This window comes from Heliconius melpomene, chromosome 21 (assembly GCF_056956725.1).
Source record: "Heliconius melpomene rosina isolate 202511_hmr_F chromosome 21, ASM5695672v1, whole genome shotgun sequence".
In the NCBI taxonomy this organism is placed as follows: Eukaryota; Metazoa; Arthropoda; class Insecta; order Lepidoptera; family Nymphalidae; genus Heliconius; species Heliconius melpomene.
Window position 1 is genome coordinate 6,937,645 of NC_140409.1, and position 20,893 is coordinate 6,958,537.

Consider the following 20,893-nt stretch of genomic DNA (forward strand, 5'->3'; position numbering starts at 1 on the left):
TTTTATAATTTTAGGTCAACCGGAAGTACCCTATGAATTTTGATTCTCTTTATAGTGTGGAAATACACGTTCTTTGCGATACAAAAGTTAAGTCAAATTATTATATATTTTTTAAATAAATATAGAAATATGATATTTTCATGAAATCAAGGGACCGCAGATCTGAGTATATGGTTTGAATTTCATATCGATATCTCCAAGCGTTCTGGATATAAAGGCTCTTTACAGAGAGACAGAAGTGCAACTAAATGTCCTATTTTTCTTAAAAGGTACGGAACCCTAAAAATTGAAAAAGAAAAATGTAAAGTACCTGTGCAACAATGTTTTAAGTACCTCGTCTCTATGATAAATCAAGGAATCCAGATGACATAATGTTACTCGCTTGTGTCAGCACGATCAATATAAATGTGAATGCCACACATATAAATACTATCTCAACCAAATCAAATTGATTGCAAAAGACAGATTTGACGGGAAACTCAAAATCAGCCATATTTATACAATATATGCGGGAATTGCTATAAAAATAAAATTTTATATATATTAGCAGATGAATAGGTAAACCTATATAATTTTTTTTGAAATTTATCAGTTTTTTACCACAATTACCTTTTATTACTTTATATGATAAAAAATAGAAATAATGATAGAATTTTGATACCGGGTTATTAAAATGACTTTCTTATCTTTTCATAACATTTTTATTAAAATATATTTTTACATTTTTTCATACTTTCAGTAAATTTTATTGTGTCAAAATTGTTGAAATATGTGAATTTGTCATTCACGCCTTACCCACAGACAAAATATCTGCCCTAGTTAATTATAATAAACTATTCTTTATCGCGAAATTTACTTGCATAGATAAAAAACACAGCTTTAAAAGAGAGTAAAAAGAGTTTTAAAGAAAATGTTTATTTTATATTTTTAGCGCTTTTAAAAAAAGCTTGTTTAATAAAAAAAAATGCTTTTTTTACTTTTTATTTATCGCTGGATAGATTTCTCAGTTTGTTCATCTTGTACAACGCATTGCATTGCAAAATCGTTTGCCGGTTAATTTTATATTATCTATGTCTTTATCAAGCATACTTTCTATTTCTAATGATTTGGCCAGCAACGAAGCCTTAGAGCCCAGGAATATAACGGCATGGTCGACACTAATACCCTTGAGATTTCGGTGGAAACTAGGGTGGAGTATTAGACTATAAATCTTCAAAATTTCAGCTTTGCTAGAATGACGTAGCTCTGGGGGCCGTGGGATCTCAGTCTATTTCATACGCTGATATCTTTTTTCAGTTGTTATTTATATAACCATCTAGTGGCGACCATATTAACTAGCTAGTATTATTGCTCCGAACTTTCTCCACGCAACCGTCACCAATTCACAAATAAGTAAAACTACGGAGTACAAATAGATGGCGCTATCAAAATATAACTATATATACCGTTATAAAGCTTCTCAAAGTATAAACTTTTAAATAGAGTATACAAAAATATTTATATAATATGAATTAATAATTTCTGTAATAAAGAGCTTTCTGTAATGGACAAGTTGAAGTTCGTAGTTTAAATATCGACATTTCGTCTAATTAGAACTACAGGTCGGAACTGCCCCATTCACGAACCTGAACCACGCAACAGTGACGAGTGGATCGTGACGGTTGACGTTCACCTTTAGTTTATTGTTCGCATCGACAGTTAACGGTTGCGTTGACGTTGTCAATAGAGGCGGTTACGTTCGATTCATTCATCGATGAAATTTTGTCTAAAAGAACCGGCACCGGCTTTGTGTGCAAGATGCTGGCCCAGCCGCGTGACTCCTTCTTAGATGATGAATTTGGGAAGCCCGTGGAGTCCATAATGCGATGTGAGGACTTCAAAAGTAATTTTGCTAGGAGACTCTCAAACCGATACGTTTCCCGGTCCCCGGCGTCTGGTTCCAGCCAAGACAGTGTTTTGAAACTTTGCCCGGCAAAGAAACAGGACGTACTGAATAAAGTAAGTGAACATTTTATTAGTGTTTATTTGGTGTTCTAATTTTTTCTACCAAGACCTCGCGAGCAACGGTTATTTTAACGTCATTGGTATTATCTTCATGGAAAAGTAGTATCAGTTAGCATAGATGTTTTAATAAATTGAATTTTTTGATGCTTAATATGAATAGATATGTATTGGTTATATGGTAAATAAAAGATACGAGGGCTATTTCGATATTATTGTTTATACAAAATGCGATTTGCGTAAAGAAATAATACATATTAATCAGGATGTTGCAATTTTCGTAATACTACGTGCGCAAATTAGGAATTCCATAAATAATATGCACACTATTGTATTGTTTGCGGTCTGCTCTACTTGCTCGGGACGTACAGTGTTTATATTTTTTGCTATATAATACTCAATAATTATTAACAAAGTACAATTTAAAAATTCCATTATTCCTGCTTATTTTATTATTGTCGAAAGTGACATCTAGAGTTTTTTTGTCGTTTGAAGCGAAAAGTCTTTTGAAATTCATAATTAAATAATTTATTTGGAAGGATTTGTAGTAGAAAAATCTTTTTAGTTATAAGCACAACAATTTCTTTTCACTATTACTTGGTATAAAATAAATAAATATCTTTATATACAGCTAATTATTAATCTCTGCAATTTTTGTTGATTGACCTTTTCCTACCTGTAAAAATTTTAAACAATTATTTAACGTTTATTATATTTTTAAAGGTTCCGTAATAATTTGTGTCTCCTAATCCTGCTACTCACTAAAAACCTCTTCTTTAGTGCGTATTATACATAGATATTGACCCCCATTGCTGAAAACATTGAAGATCCTATCCATATATTTATGAGAAATTTACAATATTTCATTAACAATCAATTCGTTGAATTTTTTTATTGAATCTGTAATATTAAACGTCAAAGAATTCAATCACAATATCTAGAATATAATAAGACAATAAAAACTGAATCGCACACGCACGCATATCTTCGGTACCACTGCCTGGATTTAAAGGAAACTTTCAGCTAGTTGTATATTCAGAATTGATTTTAGGATTTTTCTTACTTTTGATTATTTTCTTCCCAAGTGAACAATGCGCATAAGTTCAGAAAACTTAAATTCAGAGCAACCACAACTCGTCGGTCGTACTGTATAGGTCTAGATTTACTCTAGTCTAAAACTTAAGATATAAAGTCCACGTGATCCATCAACTTGTAAATAATAATTTCTATCAGATTAATATATTACCAAGCAAAATTACAAACTTATAGTTTAATTTAAACAGTCAAACAGTTTTCTTATCTTAATCTTCTGTCGTCCTGCATTTTGGCATAAAGTATAAATAAGCAAAAAAAGAGAATTTCTCCAAATTAAAAAAGTAATACGAAGAAATAAAACTTGCACATTGCAAAGTGCACGTAATTTTTATATATATTCATAAATGGTAATAAAACATACCTACATTAAATATTACGGGAACTTCACCAAAATACAGAAGTGGGAGCTGTATTTATATTGGTTAAGGAGTTTCGTGCAGACCGAAAAAAATAAACAAAAAAATTATATATCATTGTATGACAGCGATGAGCTATAGATTTATTATATGTATAGATATTACATATGTATCTATTATCTATTGACGCGTGCGCTACGCGTTGCCATAGCAACGTGTATAGTACTTACCTAGGTGCCGTGCTTATTTTTTTTATTATACTGTTGTTAGAACAGTCAAAATGTCAAAATTTGGTAATATTATCAAATATATGCAATTATTTTTTATGTTTACTTTATGAATTTTAAGTATTTTTAAACGGTTTTTATGCATTGACTTTAGAGACATTACATTCGTTACTTCTTCCTTATATAAATTACAGCTGTGACAAATTTAATACTCCGTCTGTACAATTAAAGTAATAAAAACTTATATATATTATATATTGTATAATATTATTACATTTGCCTATTTAATATAGTAAATATTCTATTTGTTTCAAGCCATCTTTTATATTTATATCTCCGTCCTCCAAATATAAATATATAAAGCATATAAATAATATAAAAAGCGCAACATATAATATACTGGAGGAAGGTCACGTAAAAAACATGAGGACATACATGTATGAAGAGTTTGATGACAGTGGACGAGGCGAAAGATATATATTATGTAGAGACCGTAGTGTTTGACGCTCCGTTCTCTCTGACTGGGGTAGTCAGTAGGCTAGGGATAAAGCGCGAAAATATGTATATTAAAACATTATCTATATATATAAAATCGAAAGGTCACTCACTCATCAAGAAATCTCAGAAACTACATGTGCTAGGAATCTCAAATTTTGCATACGAGTTATTTCTCATTACGTAGGTTCTCGCTAAGACGGGAATTTGCAATATTCGACTTCTAAGGGGTTGTTTTTGGGGTTGAAAGTTTGTATGAAACTTCGTTACTACAAATGCTAGGTGTCTCAAATTTTGCATGGACGTCACTTATAGGACGTAGGTACTCGTGGAGACAGAAATTAATAATAACGTAGTTCACGCAGGCGAAGCCGCGGGCGGGCCGCTAGTATTTAATAAAAATTAATAATAAACTCATTCTTTGAAGAACTCTTCACTATTACGGATTTTTTTTCACAGTCAAAGATTATATTATTATAATCTTGCCGTGATAAGAAATCTCGTGTGAAATGTACACACTTGTAGCCACCCGCGGCCTGGTTTACGTTGATTTCTAGTATATAAAACAGGGTCAACTGCTTCCTAAGTATAATAATTTATGTTGGTATACCATCATTTTATAGATTTTTTTTTACTATAAGTAATTCTTAATACGCAAAAGATAGACGCATTGTTCTTCGTGCTTAGTTTCTTAGTGTCAAACATTATCTACTGTTCGTTGTTCACATAGACTTCATTCAATTAATAAGCCAGTTCTCATATGTTCTCATGTTCTAGGTAAACATGAATTAAAATGAGAGTTTATAATTTTATTTGTAATAAAAAAACGTAAAGACAGGTTAGAAAAATCAATTTATACAAAAAATAAAAAAAAAAAACCAAATTTTCGTGTATATCGCAGCTAACTAAATGTCCAACTAAGATTAATAACTATAAAGTTATTAAAATTAAATTGCTTATTGAAATATATTTCCATATAAGATTTCAAAAAGTTATTTGCTCAAGCTATTCCTCAATATTTATATAAAAAATACAATGGCTGCTCCCATAAAAATGTTATTAATTCCATATTTATAGAATAAACATTTTTTATAGTGTAAATTTAATTGCGCCTCTCAACACGCGATGTCTCTAAATCGTGCAGAGTGTCTTGACACTAAGTCTTGACACTAAGAGCCGGAAAAAGAAGAAAAGATGGAAATTAAATAACTGAAGCTAAAAACATCAATATACAATTATCTACACCATTTAACCAGAAAAACACAAGCACACACACCTTTATCTATTCCTACATTAAAAGTTCCCACTCCTCACATGTCTGCTGACATTTAGTCCCGGATATTAGGAAACGGTTGGCTTGCGCTCACTAAATAATAAGCCCTTTCTGTTATGTACGAGTATTGTTGTTGTCGTATTTGATGTTTTCCACAGTCCCGCTCATAGGACGTGACGGTGTTAGTCTTGCACGGTATTATTATTCTGTTGTTATTGTTGTTGTTAAAATATTATTATTATTATTATTATTAATGATTAACCTTTAAGTATGGACGTCGGGTCTCGCAGACCCATCTAGGTCTACGAATTCTAGAAATCGGCCACTTCTCCGTGACCTCTGCCACTGAGTCGCTCAGTACCTTTCGTATTATTGACAAAATGAATGTAGATAGCAGTGGTTGTGTCTCTGGGTTCAAAACACGTGAGTATTTAACTTTCTAAACGGGGCCTGGGTCTGTCAGACCCGACGTCCATGTTTTCCATACATAATGATTTCAAAACACCATATATTTTTATAATATTACAAAATATACTTTAATATTTTAATTGTATTATTTGTATTCAAATGTTTTTATTGTTATATATCATATATTATTTTACATTATTTGTTATATATTTTAGTAATATAAATATTATTTACCTAAAAAAGATTCAATTTTTTTAGTTTTTATGATAAAATGGAAAAAAATGATCGACCAAGCACGTCAGGGACAAATATATCGGTACTTTATAATCAATATCAAACAAAAGAATTGGACGACGACATTTTATAAAGAAAATAGCACTTTACCAAATAAAAAGACGCGTTTCGTATACTAAACTACTCTAAGAATTGAGAATGACTTTGACTCGCGTTTCGCGATCTGATCTATCATTTATTGAACACAAAGAAAATTAAAATGAAAAAAATAGTTTTGGGTTCTTGAAAAACATGTATACTTTGCCTCCATAAGATATATAGAAAGACAACACATACTTATGTTGACTGCAATCGTCCTGTTAGCCTACAGTGTTGAAAGCCATTGTGTATCGATGTTCAATTGTACCTTATCTTGAGGTGTTGTCAAAATTTTTATTTTATACCATAAGATGTAATTTCTTTATTTTTTTTTAATTGTTAGACTTTATATTTTGTTAAAAAAATATTTATTTTATTATCTGTCTTTTTTTTACAATATTATTTTCTTAAGAGTCATCCCATGTGGCCAAAGTCTGAAATTGTGACTTTAAGTTACTTAAATCGTTGTGATGTGTAAAGTTTAATAAAAAGCGATTTTATTTATAATGATTATGTTTGATTTGAGGCTATTCATGTAAACTAAAACATAAAATTGTCTTCTTCCTTTAAAAAAACGAACGGAATATGACCAATAAATACACTGGTCTGACAGACCCGACGTCCATATGTGTGTTATAAAAAAATCACGTCCATAGTTAAAGGTTAATGTATTAATTCATGAATTCGGCCGAAAGGAAGGACAGAGTGACTTAACACTAGGCTTGCGTGAATCTCATAAAAAAACATATCTACTTGTATAAATTAAAAAAACTATAAAAATAAACTGTATAGGATATTGTTTACGGGAGGTTTATTGTAAATAAAAAATACTTTATATAAACGATTCTGTAATATAATTACTATGGAAACAAACTTTCTATTTGTGGGGAACTTTTTGACCCGCCGCACATTTGCCATTACGACATGGGAAAACATTGAATGCCGTGTAAAGTGTAAACGCTTCTTGTTTCCTATTACGATAAATGCCTTGCGTGATTAATATTTTAATTAGATTATGGTTAAAAGTCACGAGAATGCGTAACTTGTGAAACTAATTAATGTATTTATCAGCTCATCACGCTGTACACAGCAGGGTAGGCAGAGGGAACCCCTGTTCCTCACTTTCCGCTGAATTTTCGAGGCGTTGCGTGTTGAGTGGCAACGCCGCATAAATTAAAATATTAATAAATAATTTATTCACTCAAGTGCGGATTGAACCCACAACCGTCGCGTTACAGTCACACCCTTATACCCCTGGGCCATGAGACGGTCCAGTTAATGTAATTTAATATTTCCATTACTTTAATATCTATCTATTAGTATATAGAGTACAACACTATGGCAAGTTAACTATCATAGTTTCATTTTTATTCCAAACTAAGTTTCTTGTGGAATGAAAAGTGCTCGCTACTTATTTTTTTTCAACGTCTGGGTACTCGTATGTCACCTTATATACGTACTATTATCCCACACAAATCAGGGTAGGTAGGAAAGAGAGGAACCTGGGAACCTACTATTAAGACTCTCGGTTCTCATGAAAATATTTCCGTTCCTCACTTACCGGCGAATTCTGGCGAATTTTGTGTTGAGTGGCAGAACTCAATTATTTTATTCGTATTATTTATTAAAAAAAAAAACCAGTAACCAGTTCGTAAGGAGGGGAACAACATTTTTGCTTCAGATATTAGTTAATAGATGTAGACTTAAGTGTATGTAAAGTCTATATACTTCGTCTCAATTTTATGACATGCATAATATGTTCTAGTATGTTATTAATATAATTAAATAATAAAAAATGTAAATAATAATAATATAAGTTGCGAAACGCCGCCGTCGCGGACGATCGCGCCGTTCTCACACGAGTTAACAGCCAAGGAGATATGATGTCTAAGGAACAATGGGTCAGCGCTATCTGCCTTTCATATCGTTAAAGTTTCCACTCACAATGGTACCACCATACGATGTGGGTATGTGTGTAGGCACTTCCGCACTAACTAAGGTTTCGATCTGCACCTGCTAGGTGGAAAAAACTTCTTTTTTGTTGACTTCTTCAAGATCAACTGGATCCCAAAATCAGTACCTAACTAAACTTTCATCACACTACCCTTCAAGTGTATTCTTTCCTTTCCTTTCTTTTCGAAAAAAAAATAATCTAAATCGGTTGGCGGGACATGTTATTCGTCCATTTCTCGCGCACATACTTAATGTAAATTTAAGACTTGTGATTTTCTCATGGATACTATTGTCAAAAATGGACCAAATTAAAATGTGACCACACTGGAAGCATTAGGTTTCAAATAAAAAAAGAATCATCAAAATCGGCTCACCCATGAAATGTTCTGAGGTAACAAACATGAAAAAAATACAGTCGAAATGATAACCTCCTTTTAGGAAGTCTGTTAAAAATATTCTAAGCATATTAGGTGTATAGGCAGACTATGAAGTATAATTATGTCTATATTGTATTTTTCAGCTAATTCAATAAAACAGTTATTTTACAGCAATTAAATCGTAATAAAATATTATAAATTGATCTGTTTTTTTTTTTAATTTATGCACAATTTTAAATAAAACAAACACTTTTTTATGATCAAGAATATAGATTAGTCCACTGCGACACGCGACGTAAAGCTTAAATTATAAAGAAATAAATATTATAATTTCATATTATTACTTCTACAAAAATAACAAAATTTATTCAAAAGATTAATTCTAATTTAATTCTATCATTGCATTATTAGTATTAACACAAGGAAATCCAAAACACAATATGAATACACATGTAGCTATCGTGCCGTGTCACGTGACACGTCAATGCAGCACTGCAAGGGACAAAACTTGTATCGGAAATTTAATTTTGTGTAACGGAGCGTGTCACGCTTCAATGGCCCGTAATGATTCGTATTTGCATCCGTAACAGCGAATCAAAATATAAATTACATACTGAAAGAACATCACATACTAGCTAGATTTTACAACCTATACTTAGGTATTCTGTACTTTTGTTATTTTGTTTTATTTTTCCGCTCTGGTGTCAAGGTGCGGCGTTGAGTTTCGCCACTCAACACGCAATGGCTTCAGAATTTGGCGAAGAGTGGGGAGCGAAGTGTTTTGTCACTAGGCTCCCTCTCCATACCCTGTTAGATGTTGCTTTATCCCGCGTGAATCTGTAAAAAAACCTTACTTTTGTAGATATCTTTATTAAACACGTGAATTAACCAAAATTACAGTGCGTACCTACGCACTGTAACGGTAGTGTACCTACACTACCGTTAGATTAGATAAAATTAAAAATGATAGAGATTATTAATAGTAATAGAGAAAACTAATATTATTAAGTGGGTTGTGCAAAAAAATGTACTCCACCATTTTGTTGCGGCGACCATTTTGTATTAAAAACAATATTCATTATATATAATTTCATTGTCATCAAAACTGAAGTCGTAATCTAAATTTCGGCTCAATCGGACACTGGGTCTGGGAAGTAGTTCAAATTGAGCTTGCAAGATTTCACACACACTAACATGGCGAGTTAAATAAAAGTTTATAAAAATGAATTTTAATTTTTAACGCAAGTTAAATAAAAATTTGTAAAAATGTACTTGTATTTAAATCATACTTGACAAGTTCAGTTTAGGTCACGGACATTAATTACAACCCTTGTAAGTACAAGAATCTCATTATACCATGTAGAGTCTGAGAAATCTGTGAGTTACTCGTCTTGACCTGCAAATCATATTAAAACGATGTTTTTATGCGATTGGGCCAAGCCTTATTTATTTGAACATCGGCGACTGTTTATATGTAATTATTGACAGTGTACTTACAGGCTTAGAGGTGTCGGTTGGGAGTTCGATTCTCGTTCGGGGAAATGTATATTTATCAATATTTCCATTTCTTCGCTTTCGTAAAAAGACAAAGCGCGTCGTTGAGTTCCTCCACTCTACACGAAGGCCTCCCTAACACTAGGTTCCTTGCTATATGCGGGATACAGCGTGAAAATTCGGCAATAGTATAATAATCACTAAATAGTTAAAAAATACCTGACAAATGCGCAACTTACCTCGAGGGTTCCTTAGTAATTTCAGGATTGTAAGTCAATTACAAGAATGGACGAAATTGAAATGCGTGAATATGCACTTCTCTTGTTTCATACAAAAAATTGTCCCTACCAGTTCTATTTTTTCTTTTGAGGTACATAATTTTAAAAATAGAAAAAAAATCTATTTTATATGAACCTATGTACAATGTACGGTTAACGTCATAAACTTCAATAGTAGGTATTTATGTTACTTTTAAATCTAATTTCGGTTATTTTATACGTTACCTTATATAATTTATTAGTGTGAAAAAAACACTTAAGTGTTTTGTTAAGTGTAGAATACAGGATATGTTGTCAATGTGTTGAGAATAAAAAAAATAAACTATGTTTAAATTGTGACTGTAAGACTATGTGGGCGGAAGTGCGAGTGTCCTTCTGTAATTACTAAATACTATCAAAGTGTCAAGGCAAGTGTTGTTTCTCCTATACATGTGTTCGTCACTATATTTTTCTTAAACGGCTGAACCGATATGGATGAAATGTTGTCCATGAAAAATAAGGAAATGCATATTTTCATGGTGTACGAGTATATGGTACTGGCAACCTGTATGATTTCGATACAATACAATAAATAGGAGGTACTCTATACAATTCCTGGGTATACCTATTCCATAGGTATTATTATTCGTCTTGCGGCCTACGCGTAGTCCTGTAGGTAGTAATAGATAATGGAAATAAGACTAACAACATTTAACAACAATAAAATTTCATATAAGTATTTCTATAAGGCTTACGAAGTTTGTACATAATTAAAAATATTGTATTATAATTTAGCAATGAAACTGCAAGTTATATTTTAAATAGCTGCCATTAGATTGAGAATAATAGTTTTCCCAATCTATACCTATTACTATAGGTAATAAATATTATATTAATAAAAAAAATAATATTATTAATAATATTAATATATTACTGCGTGATCCAAAATTAAGCTTCGCTAGACTCACAAAGTAGGCTAAAAACAAATATCACCACGCAAAATATCATGTCTCAACAACAATTGACTCACTTACGTTAGAAAGTAACAAAAAAATGAGATGAATGAATATCATTTAAAAGAAACCGGAATTTAGGATATGATTTCTTTTTTTAATCTAAAGTAAAATTATTTATAATTATGCAAAATATATTTGACATGATAACAACAAAAGATGTAATTTTAAACTGAATATTAATTCAGTTCTATCTTGTCTCTTAACTTGTAGTTGATTTTTTTAAATAAATCTAAATTGTATCATTAAAATTTGAATGGAAGTTGCGGTAAAAATAATAAAATAGTTCTAATGAAGAAACGTAAATGAGAACATTTTGTTTAGGTAGATGAGTTGAGTTTCTCATTTACAATTGATAGACCCCGAATACGATAATAATATAAAACACAATTAGAATAAAAAATTCCGAATGTCTGACGCGTTTTCAATATTCATTTCCATTTTGTTGATGACTGTTCTATAAAAAATAAAAAGATATATAGATGGATATATAGATAGATTGATATATAGATAGATATATAGAGAATTGATGTTAGAAGTTAATAATACCATAGTGTATACCATAGGTCATTAATGTACATACAAACAATGGTGAACGTGGTACCGTTGCTATGTGGGAAGAGACGGCTTGCAAGGCATACATACTATATCTGTATATTTTTATTGAATTTATGTGCTTTTGTATAACAAGACCAGTGGGTTGGCGCTATTGACATTATTAGCTATTAATCATCTTCACTCTATATACCGCACACAGCAGGGTAGGCAATGGGAACCTAGTGTTGAGACACTTCGTTCCCCACTTTCTGCCGAATTCTGAAGGCATTGCGTGTTAAGTGGCAGAACTCAACGCCGTGCTTTGCCTCGACACCAGAGCGAAGAAATGAAAATATAAATTTAAATAAATATTTCATTGTCTCGAGTGGGGATCGAACCAACAACCAGTAGTAAATCTAACTATTTAATCCCATAATATTTATTTTATCTCGGCTTAAGGTTGCAAACTATAAACCTAAAATCCCTAATTTAATTTTAACATTCATCCGTTGCATTTTGTTTTTTTTTTAATTTATTTTAACAACTGACATAATTAATAATTAAATGGTATACTATTAGAATAATGGGTCCGAATTTAGTATTTAAATTTTATGCAGAGTATCATTTCAAAATTTTATGTTTATTATAGTCTTTATAAGTGGGTTAATGAAGATCGTGTCAAATGGCAAAGTTGCTAAATAAGAAAAAAAAAACATTAGGCTAGTTTGACTAATTAGTTACATACACTTATCTTACACGTATGAATGTATTTATGCTAATGTATTTATAAAATATTTTTTTGCATTTGGTGTACCTACCAGCTACCTATATTAGAACATACGTCCACATGTTTTTTTTATATTTTCTATACAATTTTGGTCAATAAACTTATTATTATGAAAAACAATATAAAACCAATCGTAAAATCAGAATATTTTTAAATATTAATTCAATTACTAAGTAATAAATCTGGTAATAGATTAGAGAAGTCTAGCCTTAAACATATTGAATAATCCGAAAGTGAATGTTGCCATATGCAGAACATTTCTAAATTCAACCTATCGCTATGCAAGGATAGCTTGTGACAGGGGAACACCGTCGATATAATAATTTAAATAATTATAATTTACATTAAATTTTAAAAAATTATATGTTAATTTTCATTTATTTATTATATTTGAATTGTGGTAGGTATATGCATTTATAATTGATAGTATTTTTTTCCCGGTGGTTATGATAAGAAGAAAACTTTCAATAATTTTCAATTACTAGGGTCGATTGAAAATATGAAAGAAAATATATTTTCTTATATATATTTAATTATAATATATGTATATGACTCACGCAATCCGGATCCCAGCAATTTAAATACATAAATGTTAAACGCACCCGACCGTGGTAAGCAAGTTGCTGGCACCTGCATGAGGATTAATGAAATGGTTTCTGTTTTACCCGATATTATAACATTAACAGATATTACTTTGACAAAAGTCAACAAAACACTGTAAATAAAAATAGTAAAAAAATATTTTTTCACATATATTTTCAGCTCGAGACTTCCTACAATAATATTCTTATTAATAATATTCTTTATATAGAGACAAAAAATATAAATAACAATAGAATGTAGAAATGTTTTAACTTTCCTTTTTTTATATAATTTGTATTTTTTCCTTTTGATTTATGTTTACTTCCCAGGCTTTAAGCAGATATCTTCGTCAAAAAGTTTTTTTTTTATTTATTGTTAGTAAAATTTCAGAAGTGGGCTCAAGACTATTCTAGGGTGAGCATGGGCATACTTGTTCAATCCGTTTGGTATTTACATTTCCTATATCCTCCTTTGGTGAAAGAGAACAATAAAAATGATAAATTGAATGTAAGTTAGTCGCCCGCGCCTTTGATGTTATGAATACAAAGTACAATCCAATTCTTTAATTTATCATGTATTGCATAATCTAGAATCCGAATCAATATCTGTCTAGACATTAGATTATGAATATTTTATATAAAATATTTATTTAATTTGTTTACGACACATTTATTTAATAAATTATATTTTTATTAATTTAGTGTTTTTTTTTAATTTATTGATATAAAATAGATTAACAATATTAAGGTAGCGTTTGGAGCTCAGATGTCTCTGGCTACCCCGCTAGGGAAAAGGCGTAAAACATTAAAAAAATCAACAAAATATCTTCACCTAAATTAACTTCTAATCCGGGTAACGAAAAAAAACATGCTCGAGTTGCCGAGGAAATAAAACAATTATTATAATAGTATATTAAGGTGTACTTTCGAAAAATTATATATATACGAGTATATACTCTTTTATTAAATGAATTAAAGTTAAAATAGCTGTAATTTGGCATGAAACGCTTCATTGAACCCACGGTCTTTCATTTCAAAGAATACCGGATGGCAAAAAACATATACTATTTTTATTGACATTTTTTTTATACGACTTTCCATTTTGCTGTGACGAAAAGTGTAGAAGGTAGTTTTTTTAAATAAAAATACTTGAATAAATGATTATTACCTCGATATGTGCTAAGAAATAATATTTTTCTTACCCTCCTAAATGCGGGGAATGCGTGAAGATGAAAAGTGCATACCAATTTAATTTATAGTTGTTATCGAATGCATATTTGATTGATTCGGTTAACGTATACAATAGAAATAAAATAATATTTACCTCTTATGGCTCATATAGGCCCTTGCAATCGTTCTTCGTATCTTCGCGTTATATACCGTATATAGTAGGGTAGGCAGAGGGACCCTGGTGTCAATACACTGTCCCCCCCACGTTCACAAATTTCGAGACATTGCGTTTGTGCAGTGGCGGATCTCAACGCCGCGTTTTATCTTCGCATGTTACCAGAACGAGGAAATGAAATAAATTTATTCCCCCTAGTAGGAATAGACCCCACATCCGTTGCGTATACCCACCATCCACACAGCCATAGTGTGCCACGACGGATTTAATATATCGATGGATATTCACGATATTGCATCAATAACTAATAATGTTATATTCGTAAAAGCAACATGGTAGTGCGATGGTTCCGTCGCCATCGCGACATGCCATAAATACGAATCGGGTGCCGGATCTAATATAAGTAGATAAAGCGCGACCGACACGAACTCGGGACGTGACAACTTACGCATAAGGGACGCTGTCCAAGTTACTTTTATATCATGTTTTTAATTTTTTCATTTAAATGTTTAGTCAATTTTGAAATTAAATAACTTTTCATCTATCTACTCTCTACTCTACTCTATATAAAATCCATAATATTTTATTCCTCTATATACACTCAAATGATATTAAATAAATAACCATATAGTTCAAGCGGGTGAAGCCGCTAGGCGCTAAGCGGGTGATAGGAACTAATATCCCAATAGGATGTAGAGATATTTTGACATTTCCTTTTTTTTTATTGATTTTGTATTTTTCCTTTTGTTTTATTTTTATAAGTTCATAACGACAACGTGATATAATAATCTAATAATAATCTAATAATAATCTAATAATAAAATACAAACAATGAACTCTTGATTGAGCTCTCCGACAAGTCGTCGCGCCGCAGTCGCTGCGTGTACAGCTATCTCGCCTTGTTACGTAACAATACACGAACGAACATTCAACAGACTTGCATTAAATCGCTTTGTAAATAAACACATCGCCTTAGAAAATGCTGGATGTAAACTTAGAAGTAATGAGACGGTAACTATTTGAATGGAGGTGAATGCGTGAGAACATGTTCTTTCCTTTTATTACTTAATTCCATTTTGAATTCGAACTGTGGACGTTTTATGATAGGGTTGTCAACCTGCTGGGTAAACTATGTATGTGAGCTCAGAAATAAACAAATCAGGTAAATTATATATAGATGAATAAATATCAATTATTATTATTAACAATATAAAATAATATCTATAATCGTGGTTATTACAGTAACTTTTTTGTATTTTTGCTAAATCCCAATACTGTCTACTTATTGTCTTACTCTATTAAAACGCATTTTTAATTAAAAATTTTAATGAATATTTCTTGAGGATGAACATATGCAATGGTCGTATTATAAATATTATATTACATTCATGAATATTTATTCAGATTTATATAACATTGAAACACTTAAAACAGCAGTTAAGCAAATCTCTAATATTCTTATAAGGACATAACGCCCGATATTTGAATTTCTAATTCTATGCAAATTCATCTAATCAATGTATTATGTAAATTGTGATTATGGTAACAAATATTTGTATTTTGGATATTCAAATTTAATATTTACAAATAATAAAAATCTTAGCCTTTCTTAGTATATGTATGGTCGGCCTTTAACGGTTGGAAAAAATAACAAAATTATTTTTGAAAGTTAGCAAATTTTATTATAGCGTTATTTGTGATAAATAATCTTGACAGACGGACGTACAGACAAGGAAGTGATCCTAGAAAAGTTCTCTTTTTTGAGATACAGATCCTAATAATGGTTATTATAACATATAAAGAAAGACATACAACATAAATGCATACTTAGGACTGAAAAAAAGAAGGTGTCGTTATGCGCACCATAAATATTTTTTACAAAGATTTCATTGAAAAAAAGATATAGTGAAATTACATCAAAGTTACTTGCTCATACTCGTAGATAGAAGTTAAGATTTTAATATCCTTGTATCTTATATTTCATATCAGTCATACTATAGTAGACTACACGGCGGCATATTAGGCACTGTATATAAAAAGAAACAAATTTAGTATGTAATTATACATTCGAGTTCGAGACATAATTTGCGTGAGTCGTCGGTGGCGGTGCACTTGTCGAAGTACGAGGTACGAGGTACGAGGTAGGCGCCGGCGATAGCTCACCGGGGGAGCGCAGCGGATGCGCGCGTCACGCGTCGCCGCGTCACGGGCTTGCCTCATGTTAAGCGACCGATTCGAATACTTCCCCTCTAACATACAAACGACAAAATCATCCATTTACGAGTATATATATATATATATATATTTACTTCCTGCTGTAACCCGCACATAGCAGGGTAGGCAGAGGGAACCTAGCGTAAGACTGTAAGACACTACGTTACCCACGTTCCATCGAATTTTCGAGGCATTGTGTGTTGTTGAGTGGCCAAACTCAACGCCGTGCTTTGCTTCGACACCAGAATGAATAAATGAAAATATTAAATATTTCATTTCCTCAAGTTTGAATCGAACCCTTAACCTGTCGTGCATACAATTACACGATTGTGCCCTTCCGGCACGACGGCCTGTATCTACTACCATATAATTATTTCGTATAACCTCGGTGAAATGACTGCTTGCATTTCTTTATTGAATGTTGTAATCGAAGCTTAGCCTACTAGCCTTGTGCAGTGTGGCGGGTTCCGAGCTGGTGGCTCTGATATCTGAGATAGGTAACGCAGCACCAGTAATTCAATACTATGTAATAGATATACATAAAACTAGTTAAGTAGGTCACTGCGTATAATAGAAAATAACGCGTTTGGACGATTCTCGTATTTTTTTTACCTTATTCAATAATTGTATATCTTAAAAAATATTTTTAGGCTTTATTTACTGTAGTATGTTATATAGGTATATAGATGTTTTTTTTCATTCAAACGTTTTCAATGCGGTAATTTTGTATACAATTTCAATGGCACAGTCGCTGATTGTTGTCCACTTTTGGTGCGGATGTTGGTGTGCTACTTTAATTTCGTTCTTGTTCTACTTTTTTTTAAAATATTATTTGTTGCTATTGTTTTGTTTTCATCTTCAAAATTCGTATGCTTCTTTCAGCTTGAGCTAATATCAAAAGTGTACTTTTCTTGATGGGAATCGATAACATATGAAATATTAATTAAAAAAATAAAAATATATTTTTTTTATATTTGCAGAAGAGATTTTTTAAAATTTTGAAAACAATAGTCGGAGCTAATCAGATTCTATTTATTTTTTGTTTTTTAAATCATATTTAAACATCTACATCGCCAAGGTTTTGTGTATTTAATATGTTTTATAATTTTAAAATAATAAAGAACAAAATAAAAAAACTGAGCGTTACCTTTTTACTCGACTACAGAATGAAGAGTAATAATTTCATTGAATAATTGATCATGGTCCAGAGGTTACGTCGGATGTACGTACATCTTTTAAGGTCTTTGTACTTTTCAAGCGTGCTTACTCAATGCTTTTGAGTTGTAGCCTTCTTTATGAATATTATAATTTTGTAATAGGTCGATACAAGTATTAATTCTCATTATTACTGAATGTAAAATGTAAAATATGAGATAATTTACATCAAGTTACGTAGTTTTATTGCCAAATATTTACTTTTATCTTATTTTAATTATGTAATTAGATACTACTTACATATTTAAAATAGAAATTTGGATTTTGATTGGAGGCTAGTCATGGCGCGGCGGCACAAAGTGTGACTTTGAACGTAATAGGTGGTTGGTTCGAATTCCACTTGTGGAAATGAAATATTTACTATTTTCTTTTTTTTCGCTCTGCTATCGAGGCAAAAGCGCCTCTAGAATTCGGTGGAAAGTGGGGAGCGGAGTGTTTTAACACTAGGCTAGGGAGCCTAGCCTGCTAAATTTTAGTGAATTGTAGTTTTTTAAATATTTAATATCATTTAAATGAAGATTGCAATTCTTTAGATATAACTGTTATTTAACGGGTATGGAGTGAGCTGGCAGTTTTTTTCCTAATTACTTGAATGTTTATAGACTAGAGTACCTATACTATAGGCGTGTGATTCTTTGGTACCACCTTGGTGTGTGCTCCCAAGTTTTTGCTACTTCTCATACAAAGAGAGTCTATCGAGGGGTCCGTTATTTGATCTTTTTTTTTTATTCGACATTCTACTATATAAGCCAGTGTTTGTATCACATGACGTTCAAAGCAACAATTGTTGATGATTAGTAAGGCGCTACCAGTATAATACTATTAATGCATTTTTTTAGCGTCAAGCTGTTTCCCGCACAAGCAGAACAGGCAGAGGGTTCCTAGAGTTAAGACACTCCGTTCCCCATTTTTGCAATTAATTACACAAAAATATTTGTCATTGGCATTGATATTTAATAAGAATCTCATAATAGAATTGTATGTTCTATTAGAAAACGTAAAAAAAAATGGAACGTAGTAGGATTTGAATCTGCGCCTCTTGGACCAAGAGTTTCCTATTCCGTTATGTTAAAATGTTTGTTTTATGTTTTCTAAAAAAAAAAATATTTGACTCGAGCCTGTTGGGAACACTTTATATAATAAAAATTAATAAAATTGCATTTCTCTTAGGTATAAAAGTTTTAATGTTATTAGAAGTTTAAAGAAAAGAATGTAACTTACACTTTGATTTGTTCATTTCAGGTTCCAGAAAGAATTGAGCCAAGTTCTCAACTTTCGAAGAGTGGTAATCATATAGAAAAAGCTGTGGAAATCATGAAATCTCCGGACAAGGTCGTCGGTAACGCAGACATCAGACATACGGAGGTGAACGCTTTAAATATGGAGGTGGAGACTTTAAGATGGCAGCTAGCTCAGGTATAACAATATAAATATTATTAATTGTTGTATTGGTGCACCAATATTTATTTTATTTTTACTTGATGCTTTGCGAATTTATTTGCGAATGTTTGTCTCTTGGCGAATTACCTATATGTGAAATAATATTAATTTTTGTTTTAATAAATGTCAATCTAAGTGTAATAATTTTCAGACTGAAGCCAACAGGCAGATGCATATAGCTTTACTTAAGCAAATAGTCACTTTTTTGAATAGAGTCAAAGAACACATAGAATGCCAAAAGAATGAATCGGAAATACGATTAGATAAAATATTACCTATGGCTCTATCGAAATCTCTAAATATATCCGACTTGCCAAGGTCGCGCTCCGTTCTACATGTTAGTAAAAACTTGGATGGTTCAATAAGCTCTACAAAGAAAATTAGTACAAGAAAAATGAGCAAATCTATTAATAATGTTAACGGATTTATAGATAGCTCCAGTATTTGGTAAGTATTTTGAGGATTTTGAAATTATATTAAAGCAATTTGATTATATTTAAATTTTTACATATATATTTGTATATTTTAGGAGCCAATCTAAATTACCTTTTGTTACTGAAGACGAAACAGGGCATAAGTTAACTGAAGAAATGTCAAGATTGATTACTCTTGCCAACACAGTTTTAAGTACAAAGATTCCAGACTTGGCGTGTGCGTGTGTCTGTCGATCTGAAGCTTCCTTATTGTTAACAGAAAATGGAGAGAAAGAAGAGAGAAATACATTGAATATAAGAGAATCTATGAAGTTAGATTTTAAAACTACAAAAGACAATATTGTTCTAATTTCTAATTGTAAGAGCGACAACGATATTTCTAGCTTTGATGACATGAAGAATAGAATTTTAAATGATTTTATTGTATCACAGTCAACTCTGACTTTTGGATTAGAGAAAGAATCCCCAGACGCTAAAGTATTTGAGCAAGGCCCGCAAATCTCGCCAAATGGGCTAGCTAGATCGTGTGGGAATGTAGTACAAAGTGTCGACAAAAAAAACGAATACAATGCTTCATCAAATTTTATAGAAGACGAAAGTGGTTTTTCGTCTATGAGCTCATTTCAAGAGATAGGTATTCCCATCATCAGTATAATCCCGCCGTCACCTTGCAAAGAAGTTGAGTATTTAGAAGAGATCCCTGGCGATAATGAAAAGTGGAAAACCAATAGCAATGGACTTGATAAGCAAAGCGTTAAAGTTTTTTGGGTTTAGAATATTTAAGCTGCATAAAACACAAAAAAATTATGAACGAACTCTAAATTGTGTAATAACATCATTTGATTGCATCTTGCGTCATCAATTCTGTAGTAATTTATTTAAGTATTTATATCTCTGTCTTCAGTTAGATATTAACGAAACGAAGCCGTCTTAAATTATGAATAAAGGCAGATTTGTAACATTTATATTATTGTTTTCTTGCGAAAAATGAAATTTATGATCTCTATAAATAACCTTGT

The 20,893-nt window shown here is 31.4% G+C and overlaps 1 protein-coding gene across 1 annotated transcript; it reads left to right on the forward strand.

Moving 5' to 3' along the window:
• The first annotated feature begins 1,669 nt into the window (after positions 1–1,669).
• LOC146527076 (uncharacterized) lies at positions 1,670–20,839 on the forward strand. Its single transcript, XM_085206164.1, has 4 exons — positions 1,670–1,998; positions 19,243–19,416; positions 19,592–19,887; positions 19,970–20,839. The coding sequence occupies exons 1-4, from the start codon at positions 1,798–1,800 to the stop codon at positions 20,646–20,648; spliced, it is 1,350 nt and encodes a 449-aa protein (XP_085062290.1). The 5' UTR covers positions 1,670–1,797; the 3' UTR covers positions 20,649–20,839.
• The last annotated feature ends 54 nt before the right edge of the window (positions 20,840–20,893 follow it).